At 34.3% G+C, this 14,525-nt stretch overlaps 1 protein-coding gene across 1 annotated transcript in view; it reads right to left on the reverse strand.

Annotated features, from left to right (window-relative positions):
• LOC123566098 (synaptotagmin-11-like) overlaps positions 1-14,525 on the reverse strand; it is a 28,834-nt gene that overhangs the window by 3,036 nt on the left and 11,273 nt on the right. Inside the window, exons 2-4 of the mRNA XM_045359955.2 lie at positions 6,838-6,900; positions 3,493-4,295; positions 741-882 (exon numbers count right to left, since the gene is read on the reverse strand). Coding sequence (XP_045215890.2) covers positions 741-882; positions 3,493-4,295; positions 6,838-6,900 — 1,008 coding nt within the window. The remainder of the gene's footprint in view (positions 1-740; positions 883-3,492; positions 4,296-6,837; positions 6,901-14,525) is intronic.

The following is a 14,525-nucleotide window of genomic DNA, read 5'->3' on the forward strand; positions in this document are numbered from 1 at the left end:
ATATGTGTCTTATATAACGTAACATTTAATTCTCACTACGATAAATCTTTAAAAAAATGAACACCTAAGTACAGAAAGGGAAATGATTAAACGTACAGGACAAAGTGGTATTCCTTCACCCTCTACCTCCCAAATTAAAAACTTAAAAAGTACTGTTTTGAGATTAAACTATATACACGCAGATACATTTTACTAACCAACGCTTGCATAGAACAGAACAGAACAGAACTGAGTTTTTATTAGAGACATAGTATATCGTCATACATAATAAACAACAAATCATTACAATGATGATAATGATAGGGTTATGTAACAAACTGCAGTATTTTTCAGAGATGGAGAATAAACAATCATTATATATAATACAGAGACATAAAATAATCATATACATACACATATACATAATAGATTATATATGTATAGACAAATATCAGATACATAGTCTACACTTAATTAGTGGCTTGTTGTTCAATAGTTAAAACTATTGCCCGAGGTCCGAAGTACCGAAGGTCAATAGGTCTGACTATTGATGCTAACCATTTAATAAGTGTTTAATTACGTGAAGTTTTATTTATTAGCCTAGTCAACATGTGTGGTCATACAACAAGGACTATGGAACGGCGACGTATATAACGTAGACATGTAATGATACCAAATACGGAAATCTATTGTACGGTCACGTCGTACAAATTGATTGGATAAGAAAAAAAGAAACTTTCGGAATCAAAGAAAGAAATTACCTGGTCGGCCTATGAGCTTGTCCGACTTTGGCAGATTACTTGCTTTTCTGACCATAACTTTCATGCGGCTGGCTCCGGCTTGATACTCTAGGCAGACAAATAATGATCCCAAGTCTTTTAAAAGATACTTTTCCCTGGTACCCTGCAATTTAAAATGTTGAAATAGTAAAATTATGAATATAAATGTTATACAGACAAGAACAATATACTTTTTTTCCAGAGTAATTGTCGTCAGGTATATATCTGACCAGAACGTTCTAGGGCCCTGTAAACAAATTCACTCCAGATCAGGTCGAGGTAGATGAAACACAGGGTCAGCAACATTCGACAATTCAAAAGACTTGTCACTAGAAATGTTGGAAACTTAAAATTACGACCATCAAAAGTCGAGAAAGGGGCATAACTTGGAGAAAACTTAGAATTCAACTATGGAATATGTGAATTGCATATCAATTCGTAACTGTGAATTAGTGTGTGATGTTTTAATACATCCCTAGACACGTTAACTGAGATACCACCTAACAGACAAAACCTTAACCAAAATTAGGAACAAAAATGAAATTGCACGATAAGAGTTACGAAACCTGTGCATTGCATGCCAGATCATCGTTGTAAACAAGAATTTTAAGTTTTAATCCATTCCCAAACAACATTCTTTCTGAGATATCCAGATTACATGCAAAAATTTTACCAAAAATTGCCATATTTAAAAAGGGGCATTATTTTCAAAAAAAAAAAAAGAAATACAAAACAGAGTTACGGAACCAAATTTTAATACATTCCCAGAAGTAGTTACTGAGATACCAGCTTACAAATAAAAAAAATCAGCTCATCAAAAACGGGAAAAAATATCTTTAACCCTCACCATGCTGGACACAACTGATTCTGCCTTTGCGGCCAGTGTAGATCATGATCAGCCTGCACATCCGTGCAGTCCTATCAAGATCTGCACTGTCCGCCATTTAGTCAGTATCTTTTTGGTAAACACCCCCTTTTTAACAGTTAATGGTACTGTCCAAATTGAAAGATGGAAAAGTTCATTACAGAAATTTAGCAGGGTGAGGGATAATTTAATCGTCATTCTAAACATTTGAAAAACGGTTTATATACTGACCGGCTCTACCGAGGATTTTGCAGTTTAAATATAATTTTACTAAATGTAACCTTTAATCAAAGTTCTATCTGCCCGTGGTTCAAACTTGTAAACTGAGCTCTGATTTTGTTTTATCTGTACCCATATGAGACATTATTTAAACTATAACAAATAATATGTAAACTACGTAATATCTGGAACAACTGATACATTTAAATGCGTGTTAAACCTAGATGATTTTCTGCAGTTTTATCTAAAAGTTCGGAATACTAAATGTAACTTCGTTGTCGGCCTTTTTTTTTAAAAAAAAAATCATTGTTATTTTAATTTAAATACATTGTATTTTTCACACATCAGTTTTACGATTGAATTATTTTTTTGAGTTTATTCAACAATTTCATTTGAAACATTCTCTGCGTCCAAGAAGAATGTTTGTTTCTGTATTTAGAAATCTGACATTATAATCAATTATTATAATTATGGCTCTACAAGATTCAGAAAAGTGTCAGCTTTCTGTTTTTCCATTTTATTTATTCAAATTTAACAAAAATCGGTCCTTTAATACAGGTTTGAAGTTAAGTGGTAAAATATTTCTTCAGGGAAGTGAGCTCGAGTTAATTCATAATAATTAAGCATATCACCACATACAGTGACATGCTGTTTTTCCTTCAGAATCCCTTTAGATCAATCTCTGATCATCTAATTATGTGAATGGTAAACCCTTTGAACAAAAAGTGTATATAGCTCCATGATTAACATGAGGTAATATGCTAATTACACGCTAATCGATAGTGGCGAAAACAAAATATCGATCGCTAACGACTGGTCGATATTTACAGGTATGGACGACAGCATAATACAGATAAATGTATTGATTTATACGGAGTTTCTACTCCCCGTATTAGACCTTCCTGGTAATATGTTATTCGCTATTCCCGTAATGGCAGGATTTATGTTCCTAATGCGCCAAGAAATTATAACGTGCAACAGGTAACACCAGAGCACATTTTGATAAAGTAAAAACACAGGCTTCCTACAATAGTTCTTGACATTTTAGCGCTAACTGACCTTAATTTTATAATGGGTTTTCTCCCACTCGAGTCACTCAAAGAATGTAGAACATAAATCGCATCACTGCGCTAGCATTTCACATCAAAGCATTTACAGAACAAATTTTAAAAGAAACACGAGATAAGTAATGTTGTAGGAATTACTGGTAAGGCAATCGCCTAAAGTCAAACCAGAAAGTTATAAATGATCGGAAAATATCATCACATTTTCCCTCTGAATTTCTTACTTTTCGACATTTTCAAACAATTCCCATGGCATATTTTTTACGTGAAATATTCTCATGACACACACATCCGTATTTATCAAGCCGTTTCATGCCGTAAACGGCTGTGGTGCAATACAGAGAACTACATACTGCATATCATGTTGTAACAAGCAACTCGGCAACTCCAGTTTTGCGGAAACCTTTTTTTCTATTTTAGTAATCGTGACCTTGACCAGAGTGACCGAAATACCATCCCAGTCTTGTTCAATTGAAAGCTATCTACACGCCAAGTTTATTGACAGTACGTCTACCCAAACTAAAGATATATTTTTTGTAAACCTTGTGAAAAGAATAGTGCTATTATACGAAATCAGTAATCTTACGCATTTTATTTTATTTTTCTCTAGTTCACAGTCGAACTGTAAAGGCTGTTCACTATTCCAGTCGGCTTCGCTGCATTCCACGAATGTCTCACCAAGGAACCCGTCTTTTCTTCCTGATTTCGTCTTCTTTTTGTACATTAGCACCAGTCTAAGAGTCGATTTATCTACTTCCGCTAAGATCATGTCGTCAAACATGAATGATTCGTTCAGAACAAGTTCCTTTCCTCCAACGATACTTCGGCTGTGGACACCGTCTGTGTTTCGTGGAAATAAATACACCACGGCATAGATATCGAAACCGTAACATTTCACTGGTAAGTCCGACACACGTAATAACTTAAGATGTAGCTGACGCAACTTCTGTGCGTATTTAAGTGTAAATGATATTGTAACATTTTGTTCAATTTCGTCCATAGAAAGTTTCGCCACCATGGATTTGGACCTCTTCATAACTTTAGCAGACGGTTTGTGACTCTGCGAGTCTACACTATGATATTTCGTAAGAACCTCTTTATTTCGACGTGCCTTGCTCTCTCGGTACTGGGAAAGTTCTAAGTCGGTCACTTTTATCTCTTTGGTCTCGTCGAAGGAACTATAACTAGTCCGGTTATTTGGTGCACTAAGTTGGCGTCGTGTTCCAACTACTGAGAACGCAGGTCGCGTCAACGTTGTAAACAGATGGTCATATTTGGAGGCTTTGTGTCTTTTCTGGGATCGTCGTCGCTTCAGGTTTATCAAGAAGGCTACGATGACCACGAAAGCGATAAACACTGTAACTCCAGACAGGCACAATACCAGCGTAACTGAAATATATAAATATATATCCATCAGTATATTTTGTTAAAGTAATAACACACCCTGATACCGGCATGCTGCCAGCGCGATTGCACGCTGTTACACTGGTAGCCCAGCTTGGGAATCCAGTCTGACAATTTCTAACTTTTTTTTTCTTCCTGCAAATTAACAATATCAGAAACTCGATGAATGCCAATTAACACTTATTAGCGCAAATTAAGTGGGATCATTAGGTTGCTTCTGGCAAAGCACGAATATTATCAACGGCTTCCCAGGCTACTGGTAGCCTTACTTATTTAGCTTATCGGGATAACTTATTTTATTATCTGATATTTTATAGTTGTCATCCCTCTGTGCTGCCGTCAATTCTGGGATGTCGGATGTATGTAGAACGAACGTTTCTGTCCAATTTTACTTTTGTTATATTATCCACAATAGTTTAAATAAACAAAAAGTATACATTTATAACATAACAAATAGTCAGTTTTTGAACGCTGGTTATCCAGTCAGTATAATTAAAAAAGAAATTTAGTGTCACTTTCAATGTCGGTTAACCGAACTAACAAGAAATAAATATTAATGTATAACACGCTTGTTCTATGGATGTCCACTAACTAACTGTCTTTTTTCTACCAGAATACTGCATTATTTCTTATCTTTTCAATTAACGATTTTCAACCAATGAAAGCACAGATTAATATCATGACAACCAGTACATGCGACTATGATTATGCAAATTATCCTTATACAGCCATTCTTTAAATCTTAGTGATTGAAAGAAGTTGCAAACAATGGAACAAAGACCTTGTTAGAAAAATATCTAATAAATCGTAATCTTGCATTACTTAACAAATAATCAGCTTAACTGTCAACAATATTACTGAATCTAGCAACTTAAAAGTTTACAGCATGACACCTCTGTAACGTAAAAACGACAGTAAAAAGTTATCACGCTGTCCCAAAACGTCACAGTATTTGGAGTATTACACTGGTGGCTAGAACAAAGAAGTATAAAATATTAAAATTATTTTTATAGCTCTTTGGCTAGAATTAGTAAGAATGTCTTTGTATTTCAGTAATTAATGGTTTGCGGTAGAATTTATGTTTTGATCTGTACATTAGCCGTATTTTTGTAGCTCCAATTCCTAATCACATAGAAAATAAACAAGGCGTTTTATAGCCTCAAAAATATATTTTCATGTCTTGGAAGGACTATTAATATATTGTAAAAGACGTTATTTTTTTCAATGTTTCATTTATGAGCCACCGATTCAACGGTAACTCAATACAAATATGTAATAAAACTGCGAACAAACCCCTTCTTAGTTATATTACCTAACACAGTTTGAAATTTTAATATATTTTCACTTAATAACATAAAACCTTGGTTTCACATTTTTTTTTTACAAATAAATGAAATTCATGTGTTACCTATGCAACCTTAAAAATGGTAACATGGAATTCTGATGTACTGTTCTGTTATGTCCATTTAACCACTTGTTTTGTTGTGAACACGGCTCCATCATATTTCTTCCTGCTCCCCTCCACCCCCTCCCCTTTGCCACACATACACAGAACAAAAGGCTTTGTTTAATGTGAATTTTATTTAATCACATTTAGCATTACTATCACTGCAGTGGACGTTTTTGACGCACGTTCCGTCTCATGACGGTTTTAGAATGTCACCCTTAACTGGAATAATGCACAGTGGCATCTTTAGAAATTAAGCTAATTATGGTGTATATTGAAAGGTTACTTCGAAACCGTTTTGCTGAGATTTGCTGCAAGAAACTATAACATTTCTCTGCTTTGTCGTCTGCCAAAGTATATATGGAATATAAGGAGACAGTAATTAGGTGTAGGCGGGCGGATTTATTTCGCTTCAAGCAGAAGGGAAATTGTCGTCTGATATGGAAGCAAAATTAGACGCGATGAGAAAATTGTGCAAATGGAATCTGAAACTAAATACAGCATACGGTTATGTATATGACAGGTAATAAATAAAATCTTGGCAGAAAAGATAAAACTCTCAATATCAAGGCAATGATTTTTTTGGTGAAAGGAACTTTAAGCCTATGTTTGTTAAGCCTCCATCCCCCGCCCCTTACCCCCTCTACCCACCCTCACCCCCGCGCCGACACAACTTAGTGGATGAATGAACATTTGCCAGGGAAATGCAGAACACTGGAGAAAGGAACTGTACAGGGAATAAGACGATTACTGGAAGTTGCTGACCCGAATTCACGATTGCCTACCTTTTAAAACAGTAATGGTTAAAATTGTTCTCAAGATGTCTCCACTGTTGAGCTAAATACTAGAAAATATGTATGCGAACATGGCCATGCAGGACTCGCCCACTAAAGATACTAACAAGAAAGGATACAGTACGAGAGAAAACCACAGTAAGATACAACGACTATGATTTGATTTAAAACAAAACAAAGAGGACCATTTCAAATTAAAGCATGCCCTCTTCCAGAGCGGTAATAGTTTCAGTTTTCAAAACTGATAAACCAGTTTAAAGACTTGCAAAATTTAAAAATATCTTACCTGTGTTGGAACTAGGAGTGCTGGAAACGTTAGTCGTAGGAGTTGTGTCCAAGCTTTTATGCCCTGAAAAACAGTAAAATAAAATAATAGGTAGGGGAAATGACAGGGCATGCCTATAAATGCAACACTAAATATTCTATAATTGTCTCAGCATAAACTGGTTTTCGTGGACTGTCCTTGTCGCAAAAGTCGAAAAGTTTAAAAATAGTGCGGAATCTGTGGAAACCCGGCTCGTTTTCATGTTTATGTATATTTGTCCCAAGAAGTGCATGCTCGCATGCGCAGATCTGTAGTGAATAATGTGAAAGTTGCGCAAGAGAAACAAAAGCACAAGGTGATATTAAAAGATTGTCAAGGTTTCTCTGAGTCATTTGCGGTTTCGGGGAATTTCTTCCCAGGCTTTCACCACATGCTTATCATATTTATAAGTTATTGCTCTGTAGAGATATTACTTGGACTCCATGTGAGTAGTACGTCTTATTAATCCCCCCCCCCCCCCCCCCCCCCCCCCCCCCCCCCCCACACACACACAAAACAACAGTGCATGTTAAAAGTTGCATGCTTATCAAAGTTTTGCTCGCATTTTGTCGTTATATCAGACAAAAAAAAAAGATTTATGTATTTCCATTCTTTATTTTTTTTTATCTAGAAACAATAAATACGTCGGCCAGTACCCGTTGGCATTATTTTCAGACAGTTAGTGAACAAATTGAGGGTGACTATTGCACGTGAGGGCGTTTTAGTTTTGTAATGAAAATAATTAACAGAGTCTTGGGAATGGTAACAGGTTTGACAGACAGTTTTATGGTAAAACTGAGTAAATTTATAAAAATTGTGCACTGCTAGTGGAATATTTTTCCCTTTTTTCAAGCAAATACAGTGTCACTCCTGTCACGAAAAAAAAGCTGCATGCGATATTCAAATTTTTCTAACCATGACCAAGAATTAGAAGAGAAAAAAAGCGCAATATCAGCGTGTGTGCGTGTTCGTGCAGACGTTTCAATGCTTATCTTACTGCTTATCCTGTTAACCTTATGGGTGACAGATGCTCCAGTTCCAGAAACGCGTGCCAGGTGTAAAGCACCTTTCCATTGGACAATATTCTGGAAACAGTTGTGCGCGACCTTACGCAATATGGAAGTATTACAGCATTTAAGGTGATGCTTTTAGCCTTCGTTCGCACTTGTGGTATCATTCAGCCCTGCAAAATGTAGTTCAACACTTTTCTTCTACAGTATAAAGTTCATTTACTACAACTACCCGGATGAATGACTTCCGGTATATATGTAACAAACACGCAAAATTACCTTAAGTTTACTTATTTCGATATTGCGACAAATCGTGTCTCCCAACCACGTTATGACATTTAATAATATTCAACAAGGATTATCCTTCGCTCTTTAGGTTAGAAGCGATTGCAAACTTAATTGACTTTTATGGCAAGTCTTTAAGTGACGAGGAAAAACAATTGTAATGAAAATCTCGAATCTAAAAGGTTAAATAAAATTACGTGTTTAATAAACATTTACTAGTATTTGAAAGGGCAACTTACGCTCAAAATAGTGTTCATCCACAATAAAAACAATTAGTACTATTTCGAGTTGCAACCATTGAAAAAAGTAAACTCATTAACAAGTAAAGAATTACAGACATAAGAAATGCATGTTATCTCTGCGTGTTTGTTTATATTACAGTGAACTCTTTTTTCATTCTGCGTCGTTTTTTGTTGGAGACAGAACATAATAGCTAATTAGTTCAATTTCTCCCTGTGTTTATGTTTTTTATTATTTTTTGTATGGACACGGGGTGTTGGAAATTATAAATGCAAAAATGATATTTTTCCACCAATTAAACTATTTATGACATTAAGAAAATAATACATTGCCCGCAGATGCACGAATTCAGAGGCCGGTGTATTTTGTTTGATTTTAAATTTTTGTACAAGAAAAAAAGGGTGACATTGCTCCTTTCTGTGGCTTCCTTATTTGTTTTGCAGATTTTGTAGCCTCATTGAAGTATTTTCTTTAGTTATAATTCTAATTTTAGAAATTTGTAATTTTTGATATTTGTAATGATACAAAGAGTTATTTTTTATTACAAGTTGTGACAAATTTAAGTATTATTATGACTCTGATGATATCTTAATGCAAAATTTAAATCAGAGTTTTTGAGTCAAATAAGAGCCTTAATCTTAACCCTTACCCCGGTAAATTTCTATAATGATCTTGTTCATCTTTCAATTTGGACAGTACCATTAACTGTTAAAAGGGGTGATTACAAAAAATATACTGACTGAATGGTGAACAGTGCAGATCTTGATCAGACTGCACGGATGTGCAGGCTGATCATGATTTACACTGGTCGCAAAGGCAGAATCAACCGTGTCCAGCATGATAACAACCAAGATTCCCCTTGTAATATATATATAACTGCTACAGAAATAAAACTTGATGAATTGCTTAACGCAAAGTCGAAAAAGGGCCATTACTTGCATTGAATTTAATCAAGAGTCGTCTAACTTAGTTACTCCAATGGGTTTGATGAATATAATGTCTTATTTAAAGTTTCAATACAAAACTTGCAGTAGATATTGAGATATGATCGTGTACGCTTTAACTTTAAGGTTTCGCGCCGACGACGACGACGCCCGGGTGAGTAGAATAAATCTCACTATTCCTCGGATAGTCTAGCTAATAAGTGCATACAGGTTGCACAACGGTAACCAAACTTGCTATTTTCCCTACATGATATGTACATATATTCTAAGGAGACAAAGCTACACCCATCATTTAAAAAATACTTTGCTTATGTTTATTAATGGCCTAAACACAACAAAACATATCATATTGTCTAACTTGTGTTCAATATGGAACGCCTTGAAAAATTAAATTAAATTCGTGTTTGAATACATGTGTAACGCGGCTTCTTTTATTCCCTTTGAAATGGTGTATATATAGGTCCAAAATAAAATAAAACAGCGACCGACCTACATAAATTAAGAAAAGTTTACAAGGCAAATTAGGGACCATTTTCTGAGATAGTACATGTTTATTCCTATCTTTCTTTTTTTCTTTTTCTTTTTTGAAAAACATAGTAATATATTGTACATGCTTAAAATACGTCAAAAAGACTTAAGTGTGGTATTTGTGTGAACATCGTCGAAGAAATATAAACAATATATATTTATCCTGTCTTCATTTTTAACCAGTTTGAGAAACAAAAAATTACCTGTTCAAAAGGTAAGTAATTGTTGGTAAATAAAGGAAATTCGTTTAAATGCAAGACAATTGCGACAAAAGCAAAATGACTAGATGTACTTTATCCTGTCATACCTTAGAAATAAATTGGCTTTAGATTTGAATAAAACGATAGGTTGACTTCATTGAAATTTCAGTTGTTATTTTCTAAAGGTATACGAAATTTTAAAACAATGCATTTGTTGTAAATACAAAAGCTGTTTCAAAATTATCGGGGTATACAGTTAGAATTCCTTAAACGAAAATCAAGCAAAACAAGAAAAGACTTACCGTGTTTAATGATGTCCATATTTTCAAAATCACTATGTATTTTCACTTTTGGAAAGTTTCTTAATTCCGGCAATATCCCCATTATTATTCTAAAACAATTTGCCTTGTACTAGTGCAAGTTTCAATGCAAACTCTTAAAGGAGTTTGATATTCATATTTCTTTCAAAATTTGTAAAATTTACATTTTAGTAATACTTCTAAAAACATTAAAAGGCTATTTTGTTATTCTCTGTAACTTAAAATATCCAAGACTGACAACTGAGATGAATAATGACAGAATGTACAGCTGATGTGACGCTCGGAGAAATGCTTGTGAGGCGAGTATATATAGCACCTCGGCACTTATCTGCTGAAATTCATGTGGAGAATCGTATATATATGTGGGAAGAAAATCCCAGCATTCTTCGCGGGAAGGTCTGATTTCAACATTGATTGTCATATTTATATTGAATTTATGCAAGATGTTTAAGCGATTTTAATTATAGCTATTTGATTAGTTTTTGTCCTTAATATGGAAATTTTAACAGAAGATTGCATGATTTTGATTTTTTTAAATATTTTTTTTTATTCTCTGAGCCTGTCTGCACGGCTGACAATATCGTTTTGACATCTTTATCAATCTTGATGCGAGAGTTATCTCAGTTACCGCATAAGATAAGCGGAAAAAAGTGCTAAGGACAATATGCTCCGACAAAATTAATATGATAATGTTGTAAACTCGAACCTGATAAGCCAGTTGCTGTCATGCTGTATTTGCATACTCATATCAACTTATAATCCAGTCTCTTTCACATTTTCCGCATACATTTTGTATATAACTGTTGTTGTTTTTGGGCAATTTTGACAAATACTTTGAGCTATCATCCCAGAAAAAAAAAGACTTGCTTTAAATGGATTCTAAAACAAGAGCTACATCTGTTGACAGCGCGCTCGACTATTCGAAGAATTGATGGAAGTATGGAGATTTTCAGGCAAAAGAAAAAATACATAAGACAAACAATGTAACTGTATTTGCGGATTTGGATAAGTCTTGCACTATATTGCAATGTGTGACCATGATGGTTAAATAAGTGTTCAAAGTTTCAAAGCCATATATCAAATAGTTTGGATAAAATATGGAATGGTATGCCAAACTTAACTACATTCTATGTCAAACAAGAGCTGTCCGTAACACACCGCGCTTGACTTTTCTCAGTGTTTGACTCTGAATTAGAGCTTTGCCAGTAAAAACTTTATGAAACTTTAACCAAAAAATTCTAAATTAAAAAGGGACATTACTCTGTCAAAGTTCAAATCAGAGTATGGGTATTTTTTTCTCCTGGTGTAGACTTTGATAGTAAATAACTATTTTAAGTGTCAAGTCAAAAGCTTTAATAGTAACAGAGATATTTGACTTTATCAAAAACTTTAACCAAAAATTCTAAGTTAAAAAGGGGCATAATTCTGTGAAAATTCAGACAGAGTTATGGGGATTGTTTCTCCTGATGTAGACTTTGATAGTAAATAACTACTATATATTGCAAGAGCTGTGAACCATTTTTAGGACAATATGCTCTGACAAAATTATGTTTCAAGTCAACAGCTTTGATATTGCTGAAAACCTTTTTAAGTGTAACAACACTCCGGGAGAACTACGTTCCAACGTAAGTCAAGTCTCATCGATTTAATGTGACATATCTCAACGATGAAGTTACGGTGTCGCTCCGAATGACCTTGTTGATTCATTTATTTTGTGCAATAAACAATTGATTCTACGTTTTCATAACTTAAAAGATGAGTTTGATGTGTGGAACTTATATTAGCTACTTGCAGCATTTTGGAAGATACAACGAACTAGTTACAAATACACCTATGTAAGCTATATAAATGTTGCAAGGCCGCAACGATAATAGAGATTATGTGACAACGTCTCACATACAGTGTTGCAAAGTCTCAACATCACAATTACCATTTGAACTTGCAGAAAATTCTTTTGTTCATTTCATCTTTACGTCGAGAACATTTCTGTGACACTTTCATAAATGACTGGATGATGCGTACGTCTGAGAAAGGTACAACAGTTTTATCAGTATGACAAAATATGAGCCGTGCCATGGGAAAACCAACATAGTGGGTGAAGTAAAAATTTTTGAACTGGATGCATAAAATCTATATATACAATTTCAGCATGAAAATTTAAAGGTAAAATTTATGCTCTACAATAGAAACAAGTATCTTCAGGTGTTCGCTATAGAATTACTTCCATTATTATCAAATTCCATAGCAATGTTGTAAGTTATAGTAGTTTATAATAGTGCATAATGAAGTTTGACATTTTTCACTTATTTCTTGTGAAAACAATCTGTTTTGTTGCAATAGATTCCTTTAAGAGATCTTGTTTGAGGGTTAATTTATATTCAACAAGATTTATAATATGATTTGTATGAATTTTACATAAATCATTTAAAATGACATTGTATATTCCGTGCACCCATTGTAAGTTAAAACGTGAAAGACCTCCGAGGCCAATGGTCGCTGACTTCGAATCACTTGCCCTCTCAACTATGTGCTTGAACTTTAGCTTTGGATGTGGGATTTTTATTAAGAAATCCATCCAGTACGCTTGCAGTAAGTCGTTTGCTGTACCAAGATGCCCGTCCGTATATGGAATAATGATCAGAGAAGCACCAAGGACTTTCCATCACCACGAACCTTATATTTTTAATTGTGTAGAGACGTAGAACGTTTCATAGTTACTAAATGGCCTCAAAATAGCTTTAACATTCACACTTATTAAATAGTACGTGCATTCGTACGCCGGTAATCAATATTGTATTTATAATCAGGATCGTGAAGCATTACTTCCAGAACTTTGCAAGTAAATTGGCTATTTCGTAACAAATATTTTCGTCATCATGTGCAGATGTATTGCTCATTTTGTCCGCACATGATAATCATTATTACCTGCGAATGTCATAAGGAGCCTGAGACGTCTTAACTCGTACTCAAGTGCCCTCAGGACCGATTTATATATCCAGTTCTTTAACACATGACTTCATTTTTTCCTGCATACCGTATACAATTATGCGTTTCTAACAGATCTTTTTTGTTGCATATCGTATTTTACATATAATAATAGAAATTCAAAGCAAATAGAAATTCTTTATTTACAGTACTCTCTCTTTCTTATGGTAGAGTATGTACGCCCTGCGCAGGAAATTAACGTCCGTTAACTGAAGTTATAACGTTTCAGTAAAGCACAATAACAAAGTTTCGGTTTATCCTTTGTAGCGTAACGGTATGTTCTTTCCGTAAAATAACGTATTTTGGGCCGAGAAATATACTACATGTAAAAAGGATGGAGAGAAGGTCTCAAGGTACCTGATATTGTCTTAGTTCACATATACAATACCAAGACAAGACAAGACAAGACAAATTTATTAAGACTTGCACAGTGTACATCGTCTAAACACATGAAAATTTTAAACATATTTGGTCACAAAATAATGAATGTATAATAATAACAGGTATCATATTAACACAGTTGTGTGCCTAGATTTTAATGAAATGTTAAGATAAACAATTTTACAAATCAATATTCTGGAGGATAACTACTTATAGTTATGTAATAATATTAAGACAATTGTTTCTTAAAACTAATGCTTCTTTAACAAAGTTTGCTAATTTGACGAGTTCTGATTTATCAGTTGTATTTAACAATTGGTGGAATTTGTAAACAGAAGGTCGGTTGTAATAGCATTGCTTTAAATACTTTCGTCTAATATTAGCGTAGGTAGAACATTTACAAACAAAGTGATATTCATCTTCAATATCTAATTCATTGCAACAAAGACAATAACGTTCATTTCTTGGGATATTCTGACCAGCATATCTTCCAGTTTGGATTCGAATCGGTAAGGCTGAAGTTCTAAGCTTGGTGACATACTGTTTTAGTGTTTATAATCAATGCATGAAGCGCCAGTTGTCATTACTAGCAAGATGGGTTTTGCATGCATGGACAAAACCTACGGAAACGCCAGTCCGGTGTGTAAGAAATATTTTTTCTTTATTACATACCTAAAAATATTTCCCTTTTTGTTTCAGTGGACCGCGATCGTGCAATATTTTTCATTATTACATACCTAAAATTATTTTCCATTTGGTTTCCTATTTAAAGTCGCG

Source organism: Mercenaria mercenaria, chromosome 8 (assembly GCF_021730395.1).
Source record: "Mercenaria mercenaria strain notata chromosome 8, MADL_Memer_1, whole genome shotgun sequence".
In the NCBI taxonomy this organism is placed as follows: domain Eukaryota; kingdom Metazoa; phylum Mollusca; class Bivalvia; order Venerida; family Veneridae; genus Mercenaria; species Mercenaria mercenaria.